The sequence below is a fragment of the Streptopelia decaocto genome, assembly GCF_964273445.1.
Source record: "Streptopelia decaocto genome assembly, chromosome: 9".
Classification (NCBI taxonomy): domain Eukaryota; kingdom Metazoa; phylum Chordata; class Aves; order Columbiformes; family Columbidae; genus Streptopelia; species Streptopelia decaocto.
The window spans coordinates 14899708-14925091 of record NC_138664.1 but is presented as its reverse complement, the minus strand read 5'-3'; the positions used below and the strand labels follow the sequence as shown (position 1 = coordinate 14925091).

The following is a 25384-nucleotide window of genomic DNA, read 5'->3' as shown; positions in this document are numbered from 1 at the left end:
ATAAAATTTGTTAAATATTAAAAAATCTTTTAAATATTTAATACAATTCAATATAAAACCAGAAAAAGTAATATACATTGTTCACACATAGTATTGTACCTGACAGCTGAGCTCTAGAGTGAGCTTTTGAATTTGTCAGACAAGTCATAGCTTAGTTGTGGTGAACCACTTGCTTATTCTCTCTCTGGACTCGTAAGATGATAACAAACCCTTACCACCAATATTATATACACATACTGTATACAGTAATTAATTTTAATCTCTGTGCTCAGAGCTGTAAATAAGTATTTTTCTCAGCATTTAGATCAAAATATTGTTTAGTGGATACACATATATGTTTAAGACACATACAATTTGACAAGAAACATAGCAAATTTACTCAGCTCAGTTACAGGAAAATTTAATTTCTATGCAAAATAATGTAACTGAGAAGCTGTCACTGTTGCTTTTAAAATTTATAATAATCTTATTACCAAATGTTTACAGGTTGTTTTAACAGTGGGAAAATTAGGATTCACTTGTCCCCTTGGTGCCTTTTCATTAATCCTGCCCAGGATAAAGGCAGTAGCGTAGGCGTGGTGCTGGTGTCTCACAGCTGGTATTCACTGACAGTATTACAAACTCTGTGCTAGGCTTTGGCAGGACTCCTCTAAAGGCCAAATACCAGTCTCCAGTTTTTAAGCATAGGTGTGTCTGTCATTGATATTGAAGTTTACTGTCAAATTGTGAATTGCTTTTTCCATCCTTCTGTAGAGAACTCTGTATTTAGCAAGATGATTTCTACAGATACTGTAAATGGATTCAGGTGGAAAGAGGGGGACTCTCATGCTTTCTATGTTACATGCATCTTGTATTGTGATTGCAATAGTTGTGTCCCCTTGCACAAGGCGGTCCCCAGAGTCTTCGTGTCTTCTTGAAAAATTCTTCTCCAACAGGACCCCAAAGACTAAATGGAACATTCTATGTAGCTACTTAAGGATACTTGCAGAAGGAAAAAATACCAATGCAAATCAACATTTGCATCAGGAAGCCTAGTCTAGAAACAATACTCAGAAGAGCAACACATGCCACATGATATGTGTAGTTATTCACAAATAAACAAAACTCACATTTCCAATTTTGGACTCATAGTTTCCTATTCATATGCAATCTACAAACTAGAAACTATTTGCAGGAATTATTGCATGGCTAATTCTTAATAATTATTCCTGAAAGTATAGCTTCTTCACAGATCATGTGAGGCACAGTTTCAAGATGAGCTTTCAAGAAGGATCGGAATGCTTTGCTCCTATCTTCGCTGTGCGAGATTCTGAATGAACCTTGAGGAAGACAGAATTCTCAAACTGTGAGAAATACCCTGCCTTCCTTTCACTCCTCCTGCCCTTTTCCCGGGCATGAAGGTGCTCGACCAAGATGTTCACTCAGGTGATGCACTGTACCTGTGGTGACTCTGGGCTTGGTTTACATTAAATTTGATTCTCCTGCTTTCAGGGGAGCAGACTCTGCAAAGGAAATAGTTACCTAGGGAGAATGAGTATTTCAGTCACTTTATTTTAGCCCATCTTAAGAGAGAAACTGAGGCCTTGAGTTTATTTCATAGTAAAAACATGGTACAACAACAGGCCTCCATTTGTGTCTCTGCGGACCTCAGCCAAAAATCTGGGATTCTGTAGGATAAAGCAAGCAGTCAATGCTAAAAGTAATGCTCCCTCACATCTTTTCCCACTTACATCACTGGTCAGGAATACTGTGTGTCAGCAACAGGCTGATTCTCAGCTGTTTGTAGACACAAAGTTTCTGGTATTCTCAGCTCAGCCCTTTTCATTGAGATATCGAAGTCACGTGAAAACTAAGCAGATTTTGATGGGAGAATTTCAGAATCAGAAAAAATGAAGTTATGAACTATTAGGTTTGTCTTTGCAAATGTCTGTGTAGACAAGATAATTTGTATTTAAGTCTTAACCTTTCCTTGGACATATATGCAGTGTGTATATATCAATATATATTTATACAGTTCATAGTTTATATCAAACCAAAGAAAGCTTTATTATTCATTAGTGCTCTCCAGATGATAAACTGAGCAGAGAAGGTGAGGTTTTCTTGTAGAAACATGTTATGGTGACTCAACAGAAGGAGGTCTATAGAGAACTAAGCATACAACATTTGATTTTTAAATTAAAAACTTAATCTCAGGATTTAATGGCTTCTTTTCTGCTTTAGATAGTTCATTTATGCTTATGCCTGTAAAAGACACTGAGTTACTTTTTCCATACTGGAATCTGGTTAACAGTAAAGAGACGAGTATGTGTAATTTTTTGATAGTTAAAAGGTCATGAGTCTTTCTGGGGAGAAGGAAGAAGTAGTAAACCCTGCAAAAATTACTGTGAAGCCTGTTTAAGGATTCAGACCAAACTTCTAGGTCAAATCCAGAAAGATATAAAAGGACAAGTTATGTGATGTATCACCTCAATTTTCAGATTTCTGGTGTCTCAGACAAATTCAGAATGCTGTAAAGGCCATGTGCTCTATGTAAAATGCATGGTGGAAGTTTATGGGTCTGACTGTCTATGAGTGAGCTGGACAGTTGCATACCATAACTCAAGAAAAAGCAGTAACTGAAAAGCAACCTCTTTCTCCCTTTTCTCTCTGCTGTTTGAGCTTCCATCTATTGGATTTAATCCTCTCCTAAATGTGTTTACAGTCACTCTTCCAAATAGTTAAGATGGACCACCTTCTATCGTTTATAACCAAGTCTGAAGAAGTGACATTCCTGGAATTGCCTGTTATTCTGTAACAGGCAGTTCAAAAAATGTGTAAGAGACAGTGGTGCGATACCGTGTCATTCTGAAGGGGCTTGCAGCCGCTTTGCGTCTCCTACGGAAGAGAGCTCAGAGGGGCTGCGCACGGGCAGCCTGGGGGAATCCTTGGCTTCCCCTCTGAAATGGTGCTGCTTTTCCGAAAGGAACTCGGGACCAGACCGGGGGACAAAAGAAAGTGGACAATGAGGGGCAGCATACTCGTTAAAAACAAGCGGTCAAACAAAACCCACACTCTTATTTGCTACATATGAAATTTCAGAGAATCAGATTGTAGTTAGGAGTTAGGCAAAATCTTTAGACACAGCCTCTACAAAGTTTGGTGCTGACATTAAAATACCAATTGTACAAATGATTGTGAAGACTGAAAAAGCCATCAAGCAGAGCCGATCCACTACAGAGGCTGCGAACTTCCATTCATTGCAAATTGCTTCCACTTCATCCTGGTCTCTGAACCGGTTTGCAATGTACCTGACCTCTTCCAAAATTTTTGCCAAATCTGGGTCACCTTCAGAGGGGTGCCCACTGTGCAGCAGGTTTTCTTCATCTGTTGGTGAGCACGTCATCCTCCCACAGATCACTCCTGAATCAGTGGTAGGTGTACAGTGGACCCCTTCCAGCCCCCTAAACCCAATGTACAGCATATTCCCATTACTGGATTGCTGTCCACTCACAGTGTTCATCTCCATGCTGGACAGGCTGCATCGACGCTGTTTATGTTGACAGGCAGGACGCACTTTATCTTCCCCTGGTCTTTTCATCCTCAGAAACCAAGCACACCAGTTGAGAAGGATGATTCTTGTCTGAAAGAAAATTTTTGAGAATAAGCACATCTTGACACAGCCACCGTCTTTCGTATTGGTATTTTTGCAGCCTGGGTGACTGTCTGGTCCATGGTCTCTGCTTAGCCTGCACAGGAGTTCTGGAAAATGGTGCCAGAGTTTTCCAGCTGATTAATTTCCCAATCACTGAGGCTGCTTTCTTATTCTAGCAGTGCTGTTGATCACTATTGGGAGTCCCCCCTTGTCGGACGGGAGTCTCCACAGTGTTGATTCTTCCTTGCACTTGAACTGCAATATGGCAGCCTTGTCCATCTTTACTAGAAACCATGAATTAAAAAGCAAAACAACACACAAAACCCCACAAACACTTACTGAAGAAGAATTACTTTATAATAGTCTTATTATAAATAATTACAATTCTTTGACTTATATTTGTGCCTTAGTATTAAATTCACATGACATTACTGTTTGGAGGGGGCTGCTAAAAGAGATGCCAGACTGGACTGGACTGAATAGAGCATACATGCATGAAGCACCAAGCTCTATAATGTTTGAGTTCTGTTTTCACGTTGCTTTCATTACAGTTGATTGCAGAGTTTAGAAAACAGATCTGGATATAGCATGGAGAAAAGATGGAAAAATGATTTTGATTTTTTAAAAATATTTTGCAGATTTAATCAGTGTATATACCATTTTATTGTTTTCCACGTTGCCTTATTCCAGCCTTACAGAAAGTGCAGACAAGACAGAGACTGTTCCAGTTCAGATTCAAGCTTCTGTAATTTATTTGTCAGATTTTAAGAGCTCATTCCAGGGTTTCTTTTCCAGAGAACTAATTAAATATTATTGTCTCATATAATGTGAAAATCTTACACTATAATTAATATTAGATTTGGTCCATTTATTCTGACTGTGGATTGCTACTCGGAGTAGATATTATATCCAAGCAAACATCCCAACCAGAGACAGATCTTGCCCTGTTACTCTATTTACATTCTGAGGCTTTACCAAGAAGGATAATATTCCATTAACTGAGGGCCTGATCCAAAATCCACCACTATCCAAATAATGTTTCATGGACTTCAGCTTCTCAACACTAAAGCTCACTCCTCCACCTCAAGTACACTGTTTCCTGAGGATGTCCGGCTCAGTACTAAACATTGGTCCCCTTCAGGTCATCAAACACGTCTAAAGATATATCTTTTATTAATTGAAATTTATTTTAAAGTCACTAACCCAGAATAGGCCAGGGAATATCTCATTATCTCTTGACTGCAGGGCACTGCTGTATGTACATTCTTTTTGCCTAATCAGGATAATAATAACTCATTGTTCTGGAGAGAAGAAAAAAAGGGAGAAAGGTCTTTCCATCTTCAGTAATGCCTGATGCTGCCATGAGCTGGGTGAAGTCAGAAGAGTGGCCAGTTAGCTGATAATACTCATCGATATTTTGTAATCCAATATCAGTGTAATGTTCTCTGTAAAAACAACCACTCGCAAAAGTATAGTATAAAGAAAGTTGTATGTGCTTAGGAAAAGACTTAAATTTTTCTTCACGCTTTACAGATGTTTTTGACAAGAAGTGTAAAGACGAGGATTTTCAGAGCAAGTTTCTTTTCCACTTTAGCAGCCATTTTTAACAAGTGTTTGTTAGGCTCCTGATGTGTCTGTATGCGCAGCAGCTAAATATGTAGCAGTTGCACAGTTGAACCTTGAGGCTACTATATTTCATGCATTTATAATCTCCATCAGCACCTTATTCTTTCCTTCTACTTGTTTCACTTCTGACATCTGCAGCTTATTAAAATATCACCTTCACTTATATATTTAGGTTTTAGCAAAATCCTGAGGTACTTCTAGCTGTTGTGAAGGAGATTCTGAATATAGAAGCAAGTTGAGGCATATTCATTCTCTCTCTTGCACATAGATGCTCTCTGGGAATCAAACCACGTGAAAGGTATCTGGCCATCTCATTTCTGGTGAAACTACTTTTCAAAACAAAGCCTTTAGGAAGGATTTTTATGTTTTTAACAGTAAGAAGTAGACATGGGTCACTAGCTACTCTATCACATCCTTGAACTGGACGTTTATGCAATGGATAGTGAACGAAAATCAAACCTTACCCATTTAGGCATTTTCCCCCCATCTGGATCATGATGATGATATTGTAGAACAATAACAGTGACAACAACAGAAAGACCAACGATAATCATAGTGCTGGCAAAATACTGAGCTGCAAAATAAACAGATAATTACAGCAATATACTTTGGTTGATATAGCTTTGTAGCTATAAGAGGTATTCATATACATGCATACATGGTGCTATGTTCTTTTTCCAGTGTAGTGATACATGTGCTGCTTTAGGTATTTGTGAAACATTTCTCAAAAGCAGACAGAGCAGCAGTCACTTGAGAGGAGACCAGTCTTTAGTAATTGTCTTTGTGGAACTAAGCACCTGCCTTTCTAAGCAACCTTGAAAACAATTGTCCTCCTAATTTTCTTTCACCAGTATTGTGGGGACTGGCTAGTACTACTTTTGAGAAGTTTATCTTTGTTTGAGCAGTTATAGTGGGAAGATTTAATCATGTTTAGCTTTGTATTCCTAATGTCTGGTCAGTTGTGTCAAAACTGCAACAACTTCTTCCATGGCTAACTGACTCCTTTATGCTTTCCCAAAATACACATATGTTCTCTGTTTTGTTCAGAGCAGAAAGCATGAAAGTTGTATAGGGAATCAACCTATCAGAGCTTCTCATCAATTGGCAACATTTTTCTAATTCAGTTGCAGTAGGCCATTGTAAAGGTAGTAATTTGCCTTACTGCTGGTAAAGTCACTGCCCCTCATTTGACAAAAGATAAAAGTGAATAAAAGCTGTAGTTAGCTTACCAATTAAGGGCACAGAATCAGATGTTGCTGGCATAATTTCAGCCACAAGCAACATGAAGACAGTGAGAGACAATAAGACTGTTATACCTGAAAGATAAACATGAAGTATGAAATTAGATCAGCAGGTTGTGATTACAAGGCAGCAAAAAGCAGAAAATGAACCTGAAGGAAGGCTCTTTGCAAGATACATTCCCACAGTTACCCTTGCACCAGCAAATTAGTAGTGCTCCTGTCCTTTCTTGTATTACCTCAAGTTCAGGGTAGCAGTGCTGCCAAACTAGTACCAATGCTTGCACAGACATATATATTTTTAGGCCCTTGTAGCTGTTCAGCTTTTATCACCATTTGCTAATTAGCTGAGGTAATTCAAAGTAATTCTTGCTGCTTGTTTGCTTTAGAAACATGGTGTGATTTTGAGTATTTGAACGTATGACACTTGAATAATTGACAGGGAAGCTACAGGTGGTGTAATGCATAATATTCCTGAAAAACAGATTTGCTCTCCTGGACAGACTTTGATATCTTCTGATATTAGCTGTTGGGTCCTGCACGTGGCTATGCCCAAGCTGTCTTTACAGTGGATCTTTGGAGTTTGACTTCTGCTGCTCAGTGACAAGTTCCCATCTTTCTGGAACAGAACTCACTCAGGACTGGTCTCAAACAATAAGTCATTGTAAGGTGGAAAAGGATTTAGGGACAAAGAATCTTAAAATATGAAGAGGGACTTCTTGATTAGAGAGGCTATTACTCAATTAAAGGATGTTCTGGAGAAATGTCAGTTCTGTTTCTACCTTCTAACAGCTATTTTCACTTAGTAGAAGCCAGTGTATCTACAGTTTTGTATGAGGCAAAATGTTTCATGACATATTTAACCTCCATCTTAAGGACCAAGTACTTAAAGTCATCAGATTTGTTTCATGAACCAATACTGTAGTTAAAACTTGCTACAAAAATTAGAATAGTAGCAGTTAGAATCAATATTTCTGATAAGGCACCTTAGGCTCTTAATACATCCCACTATTAAAAAGAAATATTAAGAAGAATTCCATGTTAAAGTGTTCAAATGCACATTTGTAAACTTAAGCTTTACTCAGTGAACATGAGATTTTTCATCAGCAGATAAACATCAAAAAATGAAGCCCTGCTTCCTAAGGAAGCCAGTCAGGAATTGTTGTGCTTCTGCTCGGTTGGCTGGAATTTCTCCATTTCACAACTTCAGCATAGCCAAGGAAGGCTTAAACATCACATGGCTTCAGCATCAAACAGTAAAAATAGCTCATGAGCCAGAAAAGGGCACACAAGCTATTCCTCCTTGCCTACTAAGACTGTTCAAAAAACTTTAAAAAGGATGACTTCCTTTGGTTCAGTCATACTTAAAATGTCCTATTACAGATTTACCTAGTGAGATCTTTTCTCCTGAGTCTGCAGGAAGCAGAAAAACTAACAAAGCAAGTGCTGATATCAGTACACAGGGAATAAGAAGATTGAGTCCATAATAGAGAGTCCTACGTCGCATAGTTACTGTGAATGTTACATCTGGGTAAGGTTCTTTACAACATTCATAAAAACTCTCAGTTCTCTTCCCAGGAACTCCTGTGGAGGAGGGAAAAGGAAGAAAAGCATAAATTAATGTGAATAAATTATGTTATGTAGTGATTATTTTTAAAAAGGATAAATGTAGCTTCCTAAGTTTTACTATAGGTAAAACAACTTCTTTAAGCTTAAATCCCAATTAAGTCATTTTTGTCAGATAATAAAGGAAAATCAGATAAAAGATACTTAGTGAATTCAAGCAGCAATTTTGTGACCTACTTTTTATGTTGATTTTCACCTGACATCTGTTCTCAGACTTTCAAATGTCACTAGCTAGGTCATTTATTAATTTAATTTCTGTCTTCATTTCCCAATCATTATTCCATCCATTTCAGCGGTGGAGACAAGGTTACAAGTTCACAGTGTAAATAAGAAATCAAGAGCTTACCTACTAAATCCCACTCTCCATTTGAAATATAGCCAGATATATCTGCTTCTTGCATTTGTAAGTCCAAGGACCAGCCTCCATAAGTCCAGGATCCAAACTTGAGGTTACACTTCTGAACGTCAAATGGAAACCAGCGCACGTCTATGTAGCACGAGCTTTTAAATATGCCTAGGTTGGATTTGAAATACCACTTAATTTAAATGCTTGTTCCACATAATTCTACCTACATTTTGTCACCATACCTTTTTCTACATTGTGCCCTCGTTTTTTTATTTGTAAAGCATATTTAATCTCAGTTGTGTCTTGACTTGTAAATAGCAAAAGTCAGGCACAGAAAAGGGAAAGAACTGCACTATTAAGGTACTGATGTTATAAACTATTTCTGAACTACGTTTCCATTTTGTCACATACTGGGAGAATATTTAGAGGAGAGCTCAGGTTTTCTAGATACTATATTTCAAAAAAGATGAAGCAGAATATGCAGTCCATTTCTTCTGTTTCTTTTACTGAATAAAATAAGAAATCTTGAAAGATTATTGTCTATCTTTTACATTATCTTGATTTATTCAGGAAAGCTAGCTTCTTATTTTTCTCTTGTTGAGTCAGGCCCTGTGATTTAGCAGCTTTCAGAATTGAACTGAAAACCCCCCATCAAATGGAACATCCTAAATCAAAAGAACAGGCAGACCCTTGAAATCCTCTGGGGATCTTAGATGGAAAACCTCATTTGTCTGGAAGGCACTTGGCTCTGTTGCTGTAGTTTCTAAAATTCAGATTCTAGGAACAGTTAATTCTAAGAATTATGCTAATTGAGTTTGGGACCAGAAACAGTATTTCAGTGCTATACATCCAGAGAGTCAGTGATGTATTCCTGATATCACATGAATGTCAAACACAGACTACTTTCCTTTCAGACTAAAAATTACTTTGATGAAGCATCCAGTGAATCATTTCCAATAGAAGATACATCCAAGATGTTACTAAGAATCTTACTATAAAGTTCATATATTAGTAGAAGCAACAGCCAAATTAATGATTTTTTTTAATTAAGTATTGCCATGGCTTTCATAAACAAGATCTTTTTTATATTAAGAGTTTTTATTTTTCTCTTCTTTTATACTTCTGCACTTCTGAAATAGTGCATTACAGAAGAATTTACATAATTGCAATAAAAAATGTATCACAGTGGTTTTCTTACGGAAGTGTTAACCATGTAATTCATGATGCATCTAGGCTTAAATCAGTAAGATAATAGCTAGTTAAATTAAAAAAAAATCAGACAATTGATGTTAAATTTGAAACCTCACCATATATAAGTAGTCTGAGTTATCAAAATTTATGGCATGCAAACAGCCTACCTGGTGGCAGATACTGGCAATGTCCTGAAGAATTGACTAAAACATTAGTGTGAAATGTTGCATCAAATCTTTCATCAGCACTAGAATAGGGAAGAAACAAAATGGGTTATATGCTCTTTGGCTAAGAATATGTGAGACAAATCTGCGCTTCAGAAAAGGACTTGACAGCTTTTCTCCTGTCACCAGTTCTCTGTGACCTCAGAGTAACTGGCCTGATACTGTTGGGTTTGTTCCTGAAGAGCAGTGGTGAGGGTGAGCCACCTGGCTCTCGCTGCTCACCTGTCCCGCTGCGGTCCTTACGCTGCCGTGGTTCCATTTATTTCCATTTGCAAAGTAAGCACTTTTCGCAAACTTCTCAAGCAGCCATACAGGGAAATCTGTTCTCTTGCTGTCTACATTAACAGCAGCTAAGGAATACTGAGGAGATGGATACTCCAGTGCTCATCCTACCTATCTGCATGGCTGAATGTTATTACTATAATACATGTCATACGTAAGACTGTTTAATGCAGCTCCAGCCTTCATTATCTACTTCAGAACCACAAACTGATTTCAGCAAAAAAAAGAAACCCTACTAGAGGTGCCAGTGTAGTGGTGCAGCCGTTCATAATGTTACTTGGAGAGTGCTTCAAATCATGAACTGACAGCTAGTGCCAAGGAATATCTCAACTACCTATCTGACACTATGAACCAGGAATTTACTAGGCATTAACATGTTAAGAACCTCTTGATGGGAAACAACCTATTTTCAAACATTTAGATGATGAAATAGAGACTCTTTCCTATGAAAAGGTTAGTAAGTTTGCTGACTTAAATCACTCTAAGATGTTTAGATTACTTAGCTTTGCTATGGATATACACTCATATAGCATTGTGCTCTATTTTACAGTTCTTGTTTACTACTGCAGGATTTTGTGATAAGGTATCTCAGATTCTGATCTATACCTCCTTTAAATATCGGGGCCTAGGTGTTCAAGAAATTGTCATAGCTATTTAAGTTGGTCTCTAGATTAAATTGCACAGAATGTACTGGCAAGGTACTAGCAGTGCGTGATCTTTGCATCTCAAAATTAATTCAGGAACTGCCGACTTGGGGTCACGTCTGATGGCTGTTGGCCCTGATTGTAGACACAGGCTCCTTTCTTGGGCTTCTGTTTGTGCAGGGGATCAGCAGAATGAGATACAGGCTGTTGCACTTTGGTGTGTTGTTTGTAGTTTCCCAACAGTCACCTTGTGAAGATGGGTTGGTGCACAAGGCAAATCCAGTGCCAGCTGCCCTGGGGCAGGACAAAGGAGGTCGCATGAGCCTCAGGGTCTGGCTTCTTGCTGCAGTCTGTGCTTTCTGCGTTGTCTCTAGGACAGTTTGAGCATGAAAAGTCTCTGATGTCTCTGCCTATTAGTGGTTTAGCATTTCATAATTTTCTAAAAACCTTCTAAAACATCATCATAAAAATAAGGTAAGAATCTGAGATGGAGAGAAAGTGAACTATTTGAAATTCTGTCAGAAAATGAAGTATACTAATGGTATATTTTTCCAGTAGGAAAACCTGTACTGAAATATTTCTTTTTAAAAGAGGACTTTAATATTTGATATATTCTGATGCAAATTTTGTATCTCACAGGCTAAAATGAAGCAATCTTTATTTTAATCATTATTACTTTGCATTTTATTTTCATCTTATGTATTGTAAGAAATTACATTTAAATAATATCGGGAGTGGTCTGTGAAATACGCAGACAAGAAAAAACTAAATCCAAGTAATTACTTTCCCACCTGTTCTCTTCCCCACAAGCAGAGGGCAGTTCAGCATCAGGGGTGCTTCTAAGACATTGCTACTCTTCCTGGTAATTGGCAAAAATAAGTTTCAAAAGGACATGAGTGACCAAGGAACCTAGGTTTCTTTGCCATGTGATTTTGCCTTCAAGAAAACACATTCTTGAAAGAATATCAAGAGGTACATAGAATCAAATATCAAATGATTTTTTCTGAAAAAGGAGCATGTGTTTTTCTACAGTGTGCTGCTTATTGTTTTTGAAATCCACCAAGTAGCTATGCATTTGCTTGATGAGACTCTGTGCTCAAATGTAATGATAGAAAACCATTTCTGCTACATTTCTTCTTCAGGATATAACCACTCAAAAGCATATACTGACTGCAGTACATTGAGATGACAAAGCTGTACATAGCAGATATAATCCCACTGGGACCAATCTGGAGAATCTCAGGTTTATGAAACTGGAAAAATGAAACTGCTAAATGAGACATAACTACCAGGATTGTTGTTATTCCATAAAGTACTGAACACTATATAGGTGTTTGGAAAATAATACCACCAGAAATGAGGACTTTCAGTAACCAAGTGGAAGAGAGCCACACATGACACTAACTCAATCCTAGAATTTGTACATAGGCCAAGATTTTCTTCCCTTAGAAAAACTACAGATGAACTGGCGCCGCTCTCTTCACAATAGACTGGTTCTAAAACTTAATACAGCTGCCACTAGTTTCTCTGTACAAGGCTGCAGCAAGATGCATAAAGGCTCATGACATAGTGAAACATGCATTCATTAAAATGAAAAATGAATTCATTCATTTATTTGTAACTGCAGATGCATGTTGCTAATGAAGTGTATAGAAATTGAAAGCATCTATCTCAGAATAAGATGACGCTATAAGAGAACACCATAACATTCCCAATCCAATTTCTTTCAGGACTAAGAATTTATTTTAAATAGCTTTGCTCTCTGACTAAACTCTGATTAAGATTTTTAATTAAATATGTGTTTGAAATATAAACACTGTAGCATAATTACTTTATGATTGTGCCATAGTTAAAATCACAAGATTAAAAAACCTGTATTAACAGAAGGCTAGTGTTTTTGGTTTTTAAGCTTATTAAGTTACCCTTCTCATTCTATAATGCACTTCACCTACAGTTAGCACGTATGTATTAATATTACTCATTTATAAATAAAAATACCCTTCTATTTTGGGTATACTTGCTTAAATCAAGCATAAATCCTAAGACACACTGGAAGTGTCTCTCAGGTATGTGATGTATGCGAGCAAGAATCTTGTCATAATTTATTCTTTTGGAAAGCTCTTAGCCGCTGTTGTAGACTACCAATTTCATGACATACACAGCGTGTTATTCAGCAGAAAACCAGGAAAGAGTGTGTGATTTGTTGGATTCTCCCAAGAATGCTGCTGTTTACAGAATCAAGTTAGCTAGGAATAAATGCTCAAGAGAACAAATTTGCATTGAAAAATACATTAAGCAAGGTTAATGTTGCAAAAACACCTGTCCGGGTTGGATGCTGCTCCATTTTGTGTACAGAGCTTTTGAAAGGTTTTTTAGGCTGGTGTGTGGACAACTGAAGTGCTAATTGCCATGCTTAAACCTAAACAAGAAGTAATCTTGACAGGCAGCTACCATAAGTAGTGTGAACTCCAGTGGAGATCACCTCGAATCATTTAGTGTTAATTGTACCTTTGAGAGGAGCACTGCAGCATGCTGAGCCAAGCAGGAACGCAGGCCCTGGGGAGAGGCACTAAGGAGCTGACAAGTGCTGTCACTGCCTGCTGTTGCCATGTCATGACAATTCAACAACACCTGTGACAGTGACATTGATCACAGAAGTGATCATCAAGTGGCAAAAGGGAGCATAACTGCAGCTGACACATTGGGTACAGCTCTTCTCTAGGGCTTGTTGCAACAAAAAGCAGCTCCTGTGGGGAGGGGGAATCAGGTCGATAAACACAGCAGGGCTGTCTTCTTACTAGTCATATGGCAGAGAAGCAGAAGGAAAAAAGCCTTCAGGAAGACAAAAGGTTCATGTGATCTGCATGAACAAAAAAATAACAACATACCCTGGCTACCACAAAAGAGCCAGTTCAAGATGGACAAAGCAGATATGAGGCCTTTCCAGTACATGGTGAATAGCACACAGGCCCACAGCTGCAGAAAAAGGCAGGTTGTTAAAGAGCAGACAGCTCTCAGCATTTCATCTTTTTAAAGTAAATTCCACAATAGGAACTACCATGTAATAGTGCAGCCAAAGAATCTCTCAATGTCAGTCAAAGGTTCTGCAGTGGATTGATGGCAACCTGTCTGTCCCAGAAATAAGTCCAGCTCAGAACAGGTAGTTTGAAGAAAAGAGCTGCAAATATTCTAGCTGCTTTTGTAGCAGGAAGACAGAGTGACACCAAAACTGGACATGGGAAAATGCAAACATGCTCACTGGCATTTACCTGTCCTGCCTCTTGTGAAACCCAAGCTAAAACTAGGCAAGCAGTCAAAAGTCAGATTTGAATTCACCAGTAAACATTTAGACCAGACAAGTAATTTACAAGGAAATCATTGCTACCTGTGCCATTAAACAGGGGCAGAAAAGTTTCATTTTTTAATCATCTCACAAAACCTAACTGGAATTGGTGGTAGGGAGGATGTTGTTTATATTAAGTATTTGTAAATATGACTTTCTGTTGTGTAACAGGAGACTGGTAATTTTCCAGTATTCTAAAAACCTAGAAAGCTTTAGAAAAGTATTTTAAAGCCTTCCCTCCTTTCTCCCAAGAAGAAAAAAAAAAAAAAGGTGTGTCTACCTGTTATAGAGAAGAATATCTGGCTTCCAAATCAGTCCATCAGGAAAACGGACATTCTTCACTCCTGGGTATTCAGACACGTTCCATTGTAGATAATGATCTATCCAGTACTAAGAAATACAGAAAGTTGGGTCATCTCATGCACTGATTTACTATAGTTCTCGAGGGACTGGATAGCCTGAAACAATAGGTGTTCTCTTGTTAGAGAGACGCTATTTAGCTTCAGGCAGTGACATGTTTAGAAGGGGTGAATTAGGCCACCTAGAGCTCAATGAAAAGCTTAAAAATCTCATTTTCAGTTCACACAGCAGTGCACATAACAGCCTCTAAAAGAAGATTTGAGGTGCTTGTATTTTATTGTTCATGCTGTCTCAGGTGCCAGTTTGGGATAGAACAGATTTTCTTTCACAATTCATACATTAACTTCAATTATGTTTATCTTCATAGGCAACTTTGTTTTCTGTTGTTGGAAATTCTCAGGTTGTAATAATTTGATTACAGACATGAGGTGGAGCAGCCAATAGTCTCCACTGACAGGGAAAATAGCTGTTCTTCCATATTTATCTTGTTCCTTTTTTACTATGAATTTGTAGCACCTTGTCACTTGGACAATTGATCTGAATTTTGCATCGTTTTTTCCTTTTGCTTTACAGATCATAGTTTTCTACAGAAATCTTCAATCAGAATATCTGATTGGCTCTGCTCATAGATTTTTCTTTTCCCTGTCTGCTCCATTCATGGTTCTCTAATTAAACTATGTGTATTTCTCATGCTTATCTCTACACAGCTTCTATAAGCCTCTCATCTCTTTTTTTCAGAAATTTTACATCAATTTTTACAGTAAATTTAAGTCTGTATTAGAGATAATGTTAAGCAGATTCTGTGGCTGCTCTGTTTCGCCATGTGTACAAAGTGCTTCCCATCCAGCTGGACACGAGCTGCCTCATTTTGACTTGAGAGCTACAATCTCCACTGTAGATGAAGTACATTTGATGTGGATTAAAATAGCCAACAGCTTGGGGTACTTGCGTTAGTATTAATCCGTATGACTAGGCAAGGCTCCTGCTGTAACTTAGACCAAGTGTAAGATTTTGATACTGAACAGCATTGCCATGGAGATAGTGGTCAGGATCAAAGAGTATGCACATATAAATACTAGATTTATATTCCCCTTTCTCACAGGTTAGTTTTTATATTTACGTATTTCAGCAATGATTAGATTATACAGACATGTATATCAAGGAAGGGAGTGGAGAGGGATATTCAGGGAAGAAATTACTTCAGACCATGTAGCATAATAAAATGATATATGATTGCCGTAAGCATGCTTTGAATATGTCTAGTATACCATTAATAGACAGTTAATACAGAAACACATTTATTATTTTTTTTTTAATATATACAGAGGTCATGAAGAGTGGCTCCATTTTTGTAGTAATCAAGTGATCTGCTCTTTACAGTTTTAACACGCTCCACACGCAGTATGTGCTAAGGTGAATAAATCAAAAGAAATACAGAATATATAAAAGAATCAAGAATTTATTTAGGGCAAAAAGTCTTTATAAGGATGCTGAGGTATAAAAGAGAAGGAAAATAAGGGATAGATTCTTGAGTAAGAATTGTCATCTGTTTCCTGGTAAGAAATCACAGCAGTTGTTGTGATTGTAGCTCAAAGTCAAAAACGTATGATATTTGACAGTTTTAATCTTACTGTACAACAAACCTGTAAAATAACATGAGCTGAATGCTTCTTTCATGTCAACTTTTCTTTGTGAATAAATGGAATAGCCAAGCTATCCTTCGTAGGTCATTTGTTTGTAAGGCCTACCACAGTACAAGAGAGGTGCTGTACAAAAAATGTTACAATAAAAGAAAAATTACATTTTAATTGAACGAGCTGGTGAAAGAGACTGAAAAGTGTAAAGTTTCTGTGGAAGCAGCAGGCTTGTCTTGAATAATGTAACTCTTCTGTAAACCTTTACTTAACACAAACAGTTCAGTTTCGGTAATACAGATGGGAATTAAACTAATGGCAAATTCTCACCCTAGCTGCTATCATATGCAGAAAGCTCCCCTTATCACCCCGTCTTTGTAAAGCTCAAAATGATGGTAGAAATGTTTTGTGGAAGCATCAGGAGCCCACAGTATTCAGCATGGTAAGAAGTATCTTCTTCATTTTAAGTCTTAGTTTTGCAGCTTTCTCACTAGTTAACTTTACCGAGAAAAGAAAGTCAAAATACTCTCCCTCTTGAATATTCTGTTACCTGTTCCATTTCTTAAAGAGGGAGTCAAACTTACTCCTGCCCAGCAACACTTGCCATGAGATAGTGGGGGCAAAGTTCTCTGCTGTGCTATCTAATGGTAGCAGTAATTATGGTTAAATAATAAGAGAGGATGTGAAATTCTGTGACAACTGTAGCAACTAAACATTGCAACAAAAGGTAAAATAAAGCCACTGTTTGAAAAATGAACATCCTGCGTGGGCAAAAGGAACTGGGAAACCAGGAAAAATTATACTGCTCCCAGCTGAACATTAGGAAATGGATGATCCTATACCTATTTAGTCATGTAACTGAGACAGAATTTGGAGATGTAACATAAAAAACCCTCTCATGTTCACAGTTAACTTCTGATGACAATCCTATGTTTGAAAAACAACATTTCGAACAACATGGGAATAGCATAGCCATTTTAATTAAAATCCTCTTGCATTTCTTAAGGAGATGGACAGCAAAGGAAGTAGGATGGCAGGGACATTCAGTTGGGACAATGGCAGCAGTTCTCAGGAGATAATGAACCTCTTTGGAGCAAGGTTTCCATTTTCAGAGTGCTGATCAGAACAGCTGTTACAGATGAAATGCATTTCTTGCATGTATAGTTCTCTTTCACAATCAAATGATTTATGACATAATGGATTTGTCAAAACGGATGATAAGGCACTTGCACCTGGCACTGGGGACTCTTAGGACACTGGTATCTTGTGACAATCAAGAGTTTAGCATGACTAAATCAACTACAATGAGTTAGTAACTTACTTAGATGTAGTGACTCCAATTATTAAAAGTTTTCAGAAATACCTGAAATGACGTCAAGACCTAAATCTCAGCTTCACAGTTTTCCATTCAGTTTAGCTTTGTCCACTATGTAGCATGATATAAAACAAAAGCTTGAAAGTTTCCTAAAATTCAAACCCCTCACCAGATTAAACTCAAAGACCAAAGGGGAAAAAAAAAAACATGCTTTGTTTCAGAACTCACCATTTGTAGCCAGATGTTTGTTGTTAATACTTGATTCTTTTCATCCTGAGAGGAAGAAATAAAAAACAAACTACAGCTTAAAAGCATACAATTAAAACAATACTGGTAAATATATTTTATTATTTTAGAATAGCCAGTTGTGCTAAGGTACCTTTTAAAGCAACGGGAATCGTTGCCTCTAACTTACTGCAACAGAAGTTTTACAGGTACTTTTTAATGTATTTCGTATTACCACAGTCTGTTTCCTGAGGGTATCCTGCCAGACTCTTCCCTGGGCTTTATTTATTTCATAATACTCTTTACTAAAGGTCAATACTCTTTATTCTTTTGCTGTTGTTTGGTGGACTTGTAACCAAACAGAAGTCCTGAGACACCTTTAATTGAGACCATTTTAGAGCAGCACAATAGGAAAAAAAGAAGTTACACAGCATGTAGAATCAAACACAGTGCAAAGGACAATTTTATTTTTAAAGCAAGTGAAGCCTTTTGAGGAACAGCATCAGTAAATGTATGCCAGTGTTACTAGTCATGTATAATCACAACTAAATATACAACATACAGACAAAAAGATTTTAGGAAAAGATTGGTATAGTGCATGAATAAAGTCTGCCCTCAAATGCACATTCCTACCTTCCCTTAAAATTAAAAGTGAAGTAAAAAATATAAAGCAGCACAGACCACAGGTAGTTATTCAGCACTTTTCCTCTCTATTTTCTGCTTCATCACCTCCATGAACCTTTTTCAAAACTCTCAAGTGAACAACTAATTTAAATGGCATCCTGGGGAAAAACCCTTTGGTTTCGGAACTACATTATTAAGCTGCATTGAATTAGCATGTTGAAGGCATTGCTGAAGATGCAGCCAGCCAAAGCAGTAATTAATTTGCAATAGTAGCTGTTATTCTCTAACCAAACAAACATTAATTCGGTGCCTCTCCCAACAACCTGCTTATAGTGATACAGCACAACAAAACTAGTTTGCATAGGGTATTTAATTCATGAATGAAGAAACAATCCTTAAGAAATCACTCATATCACCATGAACTAAAGTCTATAGACAAGTGTTTTAAATTAAGGACATGTAAAACCTAAATACATTTCTATTAATTATAGCCATTTTGAGGTCAGATGTAAATAACATATGTGATACCTTAGTATTAAAAGTTTGATAGCATCTTCTCAAAGCTCTGTGTGCTGTCCCAGATGAACGTGACAGGTTCCTGTAATGCAGTGTCCCACCTGCTGCACCCGAGCAAAGCTGAGAGCACCTCTGCTGTGTGGTTTCTCTGCAGGGCAGACAGTGGTTGTGCTGCTTTGCAGAGGCACAACTGGCTACTCAAAGGTGCAGAGTGATTCAGAATCCATTATGTTGTGGGAAGCTTGTTTCAGGACTATTAACTGAATGGCATGTACTTCTGCATGGTTAAATTCTGAGTTAAACTCACATTTTATTCCCAGTATGATCTCTTTCTACGCATGAATGGCCCCAGCCTTAGATGTTTCAAAACTGCCTTTTCAGTAGTAGGAAAAGATGTTACTAACGCTGGAGTGCTGCTGATGCTTAAGCTAATGATATGCCGTGGGGGTTTATTTTGAAGCCCTGAGCCCACAGGAGAGTCAGATGAACTATTTTAGGAGTACCAGAAAGGAGGTCTACTATCAACCAGCAGACAGAACCAGGCTAGAGAGCCACTATGGAGCAGTCGAGCTGGCAGAGCTGAGGGGGACTTTTAATCCAGCAAACTACATTAACACTGGTTTTCATTGGAGTTGTGCAGTACTTCACCATAAAATCATGGGTGGGCTTGAAATGCTTTGTAGAACTTCACCAGTTTTTGTCACTCTGCAATATTTTGTAAACACCTACAGAAAAAAAGGTTGAACACAAAAGCAAGGTAGTTCCTATTACAAATCCCTTCTACTATAATAGAGCAGAGAAAAAGGACTTCACAGTATATTCTGAGATGCTGGGAAAATTAGTCAGAGAATGAGACCAGAAACTATATCATGTTGTTTGGATTGTTGTGGGTTTTTTCCCATACCAGCTACTTTAGGTTGCTTGCTGGTCGGGTAGTGCTGGCCAAGCAGCGGAGTTAATGAGGAGCTGGGTTCCATTCGCGCAGTGGGAGGTGGGTGGGAGGCTCCTTTAGTCTACTTGGTTCAGAACTGTAGTCATGATCTGTGAGGGCAGATGGCAAATTGCTGCTGGCCTGCCTATCACATTATTTTATGGCAGTGCACTTAATGAAGGGATAGTAGCTGACATCAGGAAGACTCAAATGGTCCTCCATTTTTTGAGGGTAGAGTTAACAATTTCTGGAAGTTATTGAAGGGAATTGTACTGTTTCCATTCTTCCAGTTCCCATCTCTGGTTTTGTCTCTCTTTTCAACTGAAAAAGTCTATCAGACCAATCACCATTGGAGAAAGAATATAAGATCCTCACATTATCCTTCCCTTACCCTGAGTTCAACAGAATATATAAAGCAGAGAAGAAAATTTGACAATGCTTTGTGAAGGGCATTAGCCTGGACATTACATACTTTGTAAGGAACATTACCTGCTGACTTTCAAAGGGATGTCAGTGCATCTAGCATCCCCACAAGAAAATATATGCAACAAAAAGCAAGGGGAAAAAGAAGTAAAATAAGCCTGCATGCCTATAGACTGGCATGCAGACAGTGACATGCAGCACCCAGCAAGAGAGACACACCTCTCAGAAGACTTGCGTAAATTGATGTACTGACTAAAATCTATCAGCTGTAGTTCTTGTACTTCAAATCCAGATTCTTTATGTTTATATGGTTGAGTCTCACCTAAATTACAGAAAAAGTAATACTTCTTTGAACTGGGCTTCAATTACTATGAACCTTAATAACAGAGTTCATAGAAACATTTAAAGACATCTGTTGTTATAGCAATACTGCTAGGTTTCTGATTGGTACCTCGTAGCAAGACTGATGTTAGTAACTATAGTCTGAAGTTAAAAATGGGCTGGCAGCCAGTGAGATACATGTAAGGCACTTCCTATATAGATTTTCACTTTTGTTTGCTTGAATATTATGCTACTGAAACCAGCAGGTTAATCAGTTCATTAGCTCTTATCTTATTGTCTCAGCACTTACTCATTAAATATTCTCAACATCTTCTGATCCACATTGTGAAATTGCTAGCACCTAATGACGTTTTTTTCCCCACGTCATTTAAAACCCTGTTATGATTAATTTTTGCTTCACACAGCTTGGGGTTTTTTCATCTTCCTTTTAAAGGTCATGCACTGAGCTCACTGAACTGTGTAAAGTAAAAAAGCCCAAATTCTTACAGGATTAGTACTGAGAGAATGGGCTGGAGGGTGAGTTAAGCACTCATAAAAACACCAGGTGACAAAAGATTGATGCTATGGCCAGCATCTTTGGCAGTCATAGTAATATAGTACTTTGGGCAGTCATAGTAATAAGATGAATCTGAGCTCCTAGAACCTTATGGAAAGTAGTGAAGGGGCTGGACTTCTCCATTCCTGCCCATGGTGCTGGTGCACACCAACACCCTGTGTGGCCAGCCTCCAGAAGAAGCCAGAGCAGCATATGGTCCAGCTTCACCCTCCTGGAGTGCATCTGAAAACACCATAGAGGCCTCACATTGCAATTGCAATTACCCTCCTTATGTGCCAAGGTTAGTGCTAAACTTTTCTATTGACGGTGGCTCATAGTAGTGCAGACAAAATTGAATTTTTCCATCTCAGGGGTGAGGATAAAAATCAGTTACCTAAAAAAGTCATCTTCTGCAAGGACACTGAAATGAAAACTGCAGCTGCCTGCCAAGGACTGCCTCTAGTCGTCCATCGGTGGGGGCTGAAGCTGCAGCAAGTCTTGATTCTGAAAAATGTAGTAGAGGGTGCAGAGTCTGGCTGCCCTGTAAGGGGTGCTCATTCATTACCCTAATGCCTAAGGCATCACCTACATTGCACCTGCCAAATGGCAAGATTAATTAAAATGCAAATCTGGATGGAATTAAGGAATCTTGGGGGGAGGGGGACTGTAGGAATGAAGAGCTAGACAGAGTTGGCAATGTGAAAGCTTTTTTAGGTATCATAAAGATGAAGAAAAAGGCAGTGTACAGGATTGGTGAGATGAAAGAGATTTGAACTCCTGGTAGCTCTTCCCCACTTGACTTCCCTTTTACCACAACAGGAATAGGTTAGTGCAGTTACCTTTCACTTCTCCAGTAGTCAGCGATATACCTTTTAACATAGTAAAATGCGCCTACAGCACATATTTCCAATTATATAGAAAATGCTGTATAAACAGGCATTGCCAGTGCATAAATAATAATATTCCATGATCCAGCACGTGAGGGTCAACACCAGGAACAGGACACAGTGATTGTTTTCTTGAAAGTAGATGCAAAAAGTGCAAAACTGTTCAATAAAAAGTCAGAAGTGGAAAACATAAGTCTGTTTTCACTGTTTCACTGCATTTTTCTCAAGACCACTTCAAAATTAAACACCCATTTGTATCTGGTGTTCTGACTTTTGCCCTATCAGTGAGATTTTTATATAAAAAAAGAGCTCTGACATCTATGACTTCATCTTGTAGTGGTACAGCCTACTGCTGGGAAGCCACACTCCTTCCAAATTACAGCAGCTGTCGCGATCTGTTTAAACAGAGTTTAAGCGACATGTTGTACTACACGGCCCAGTCAGCATGGTGTGCCAGTTCTGCCTGACTTGGCCGTGGGCTTGTGCCTGCCTTAGGCCAGCTCTCTTTACGGCAGCTGCTAACTTGCCCTAATTCTGTTGGTGCGAAAAACCTCCTGAAAGTTGGTCTTCATTACTTTATGCTCAGCCGCTCCATGCTGCAAGTGACCTTAGTGAAAGCTGAAGGCATTTAGGACATCACCCTTTCTTCCCCTTTCCACTTCAAAGGCAAATTCAGCCCTGCAGCATGGTCGCTGCTGGGATGACACCTGACTCTGTGACTTTCTCACCTTCCAACTTAGACTCTCTCTGGCTCTTTCAGACCTTCAGGGATAAGGTATTGTAGCAGCGCTCAGGATTTAGTGAAATATCTCCTGTAGCATTAAGGTGAGTTTTGCAGTTAAAGCTCTGAAATCCATCCTCAAAATGTCTTCCTTACTTTGTGTGCTTCCTGATCTTTGATTTATTTTTTTCTAGTTTTTTTTTTAAATCAAAGAATTAAAATCTTGAGGCAAACCAAAATGTAAGTAGTTAATTGAAGTGAAATTTGAAAAGAAAACCTTTTTTGTATTGAGCTCTTAGGTTTATTAGACTTGTGGTGGATGGCATATTAATTGCTTTTCATACTCTCTACATGCTGAAGGTCTTTGTGAAATAAAGAATTGCTCTGTAGAATTATTCCTGACTGGGGAAAGGGGAGTTTTGCTGCTGGACTGGCACATGTTGCTGCCGCTATCAGTTTTTATTTTTTAAGAGGGCTGAATTTGGCCACTAAATTCAAAGAAGAGCAAGGCAATAAATGGCTATTCTGGGACTAATTGAAGTTTTTAGAGTTTGCCTGTTGGGACACACCCTCCTCATTCTCCCCAGCCCCCATTTCATTTGTGATACAGTGAGTAAAGTGTATTGAATCCCGTAGAATACTGCTACGGAACTGTTGCACAGCATTACAGATTTCAGCACTGCTATAAATATCCTTAGCAGCGCAGTCTTTGCACACAGTTATACAGCTCAATGTGTAGCAGCTTAGACTGCCACATCTGCTGACATTAGTTCCAGATGTTTGTTTGTGGTAACAAGGACAAGCAGAAGAGACGGACTGAGGAACAGAGCAGAAACAGCACAGAGTGTTACCACGAAGGAAAACAAGCAGGGGGCCCTGGGGTAGGTTTTGCAGAGGTGCAAACGTTAGCCATGGTGAAGGCCATTATCGTGAGCTCCTGGTTTAATGTGGAAACACGTAGAATGGTCTGCAGGTCACTGGCCAATACTGGTGGGAAATGGCATCCAGGAGCTGGGAGGAAGGGAATGGGAGAGGAGGAAAGGAAATGTCCTGGTGTGAACGGTGGAAAAATGCCCTGAGCGCCAGACTAGCTACAGTTCTGGTCTGTAACACCTGAGCCAGCACATATTTAATACACAGTTTGCTATGAGCTTACCCAGTTACAGTTCACACTTAGTGACTTCAGAGCTTGACCTATGTTTAAGTAAAAAAAAATGGGGATTTTCAGATGCGTTCTGCATGGATGTTGAACAGTGCACCTGACCTGTGCACTGCTCAAGTGCACAAGGAGAGAAACGAAGGAGCAAGGAAGTAAACCTGAATACAACAGACAAGTATGCTTCTGCTTATAGCTGAAGTTCTGTGAAAGTTTAAGAGTTTCTAGACTAGATGCTCATTTTTGGCCTTCTGAATATCTTAATTTTTTCTTAAAAATAAAAATTAGAAAAATGTCATTTGAATTTTACCTGGGTTAAGGTTGAGTTTGGAGTGCGAGATGAGGAGTCTGACTGCTTAACTTAATTCAGGAGAAATTCTGGTTTCTCCACACCGACTAATCTTACGTGCTTTTGCAAGAAGCATCTGCTCTCTCCCCAACTACTTTATCTTACTTCAAAAGAAAGGCAGAGTTTGCTCAAAATATACAGAGGTCTTCCCAGGTGGATGCAAATCTTACACAGCAGAAAAACTGCGGGAGAAAGATCATAGAAGAGCCATCTTAACTGTGGGCAGAGCATCTGCGCAAAGAGCCTCCTTAAAATGGGGGAATGTGTTTCTCTTCCATATACACTCTGACAAGATCTGACAGTCGTGCTTGCCATTGACTGTAATAGGGCTTTGTCTTGGCTGTGGGCTTGAGATGTATTTTCACTGAGTTACACAGAAAATAAGCGAGATTATAATATGTGTAAGAGCCTCATGATGTACCATTTCTGTTACCATGGGGACATAATTGTAATAGCAGTATTTTTTTCACTACATCATTGTTAACAAGAGATTGTATTTAGATTTGAACACATTCACCTTTGCAAAGACAAGCAGGAAACTGGGTGTATGAAATGAGCAGAATACAGCATAGCTAATAACATACTTAAGCACACCTTGTGTGGAAAAAAATATTCTTTTGAAGAGTAAGAGGGAGACGTTGCATTTTTTCAAGTTAGCTTATGAATTCCCATGATTCACTGCATGTTTCACTCAGTTCAGATATTAAATATAGCATAGACCTTAAAGTGCAGTTACATTTATTGCAAGCATGCAAAGTAACAACTTTGTTCTGTTGCTTTATGTACAAACAATTCTTGACTCCATTGTATTCTGCAGCAGACTCCCACTGAGAGGACTGAACCCTGAGTTAAATACTGGCTCTAGGTGCCGATTATCAGTGTCAGTCTGACACAGGCTTCCCAGCTCTGAATGCGCACTGGGATCTGGGAACTACCAACCATTTCTCAGGCTAAGAGGGAATAGTGGAGCCCCTGTAGTCCCACTCCTCAGACAGCGTTAAAACAAGAAGGAATGAAAGCTTTTGAACTTGATTTGTTTGCCTAGAGCTTAGCTGCAAAATGTAGAAGTTGAACTGCTACGTTGTTATGCTCAGATGTAATGCCAGAACAGTATTGTATCAAAGGATTTGACTCTGGTTTTGTTCTTGCTACCCACCTTTAAGTCATATTTGACTTTTTATTAAGTCTTTTTCCTCAAAATGGTCACAAGTCATA

General features: G+C 38.5%; 1 protein-coding gene across 1 annotated transcript in view; it reads right to left on the bottom strand.

Moving 5' to 3' along the window:
- Window positions 1-659: 659 nt before the first annotated feature.
- Window positions 660-25384, bottom strand: part of CHRFAM7A (CHRNA7 (exons 5-10) and FAM7A (exons A-E) fusion) — a 35816-nt gene continuing 11091 nt past the window's right edge. Inside the window, exons 3-10 of the mRNA XM_082061280.1 lie at window positions 17689-17733; window positions 14432-14541; window positions 9826-9905; window positions 8468-8635; window positions 7885-8079; window positions 6487-6573; window positions 5722-5831; window positions 660-3619 (exon numbers count right to left, since the gene is read on the bottom strand). Coding sequence (XP_081917406.1) covers window positions 3101-3619; window positions 5722-5831; window positions 6487-6573; window positions 7885-8079; window positions 8468-8635; window positions 9826-9905; window positions 14432-14541; window positions 17689-17733 — 1314 coding nt within the window. The 3' untranslated portion in view covers window positions 660-3100. The remainder of the gene's footprint in view (window positions 3620-5721; window positions 5832-6486; window positions 6574-7884; window positions 8080-8467; window positions 8636-9825; window positions 9906-14431; window positions 14542-17688; window positions 17734-25384) is intronic.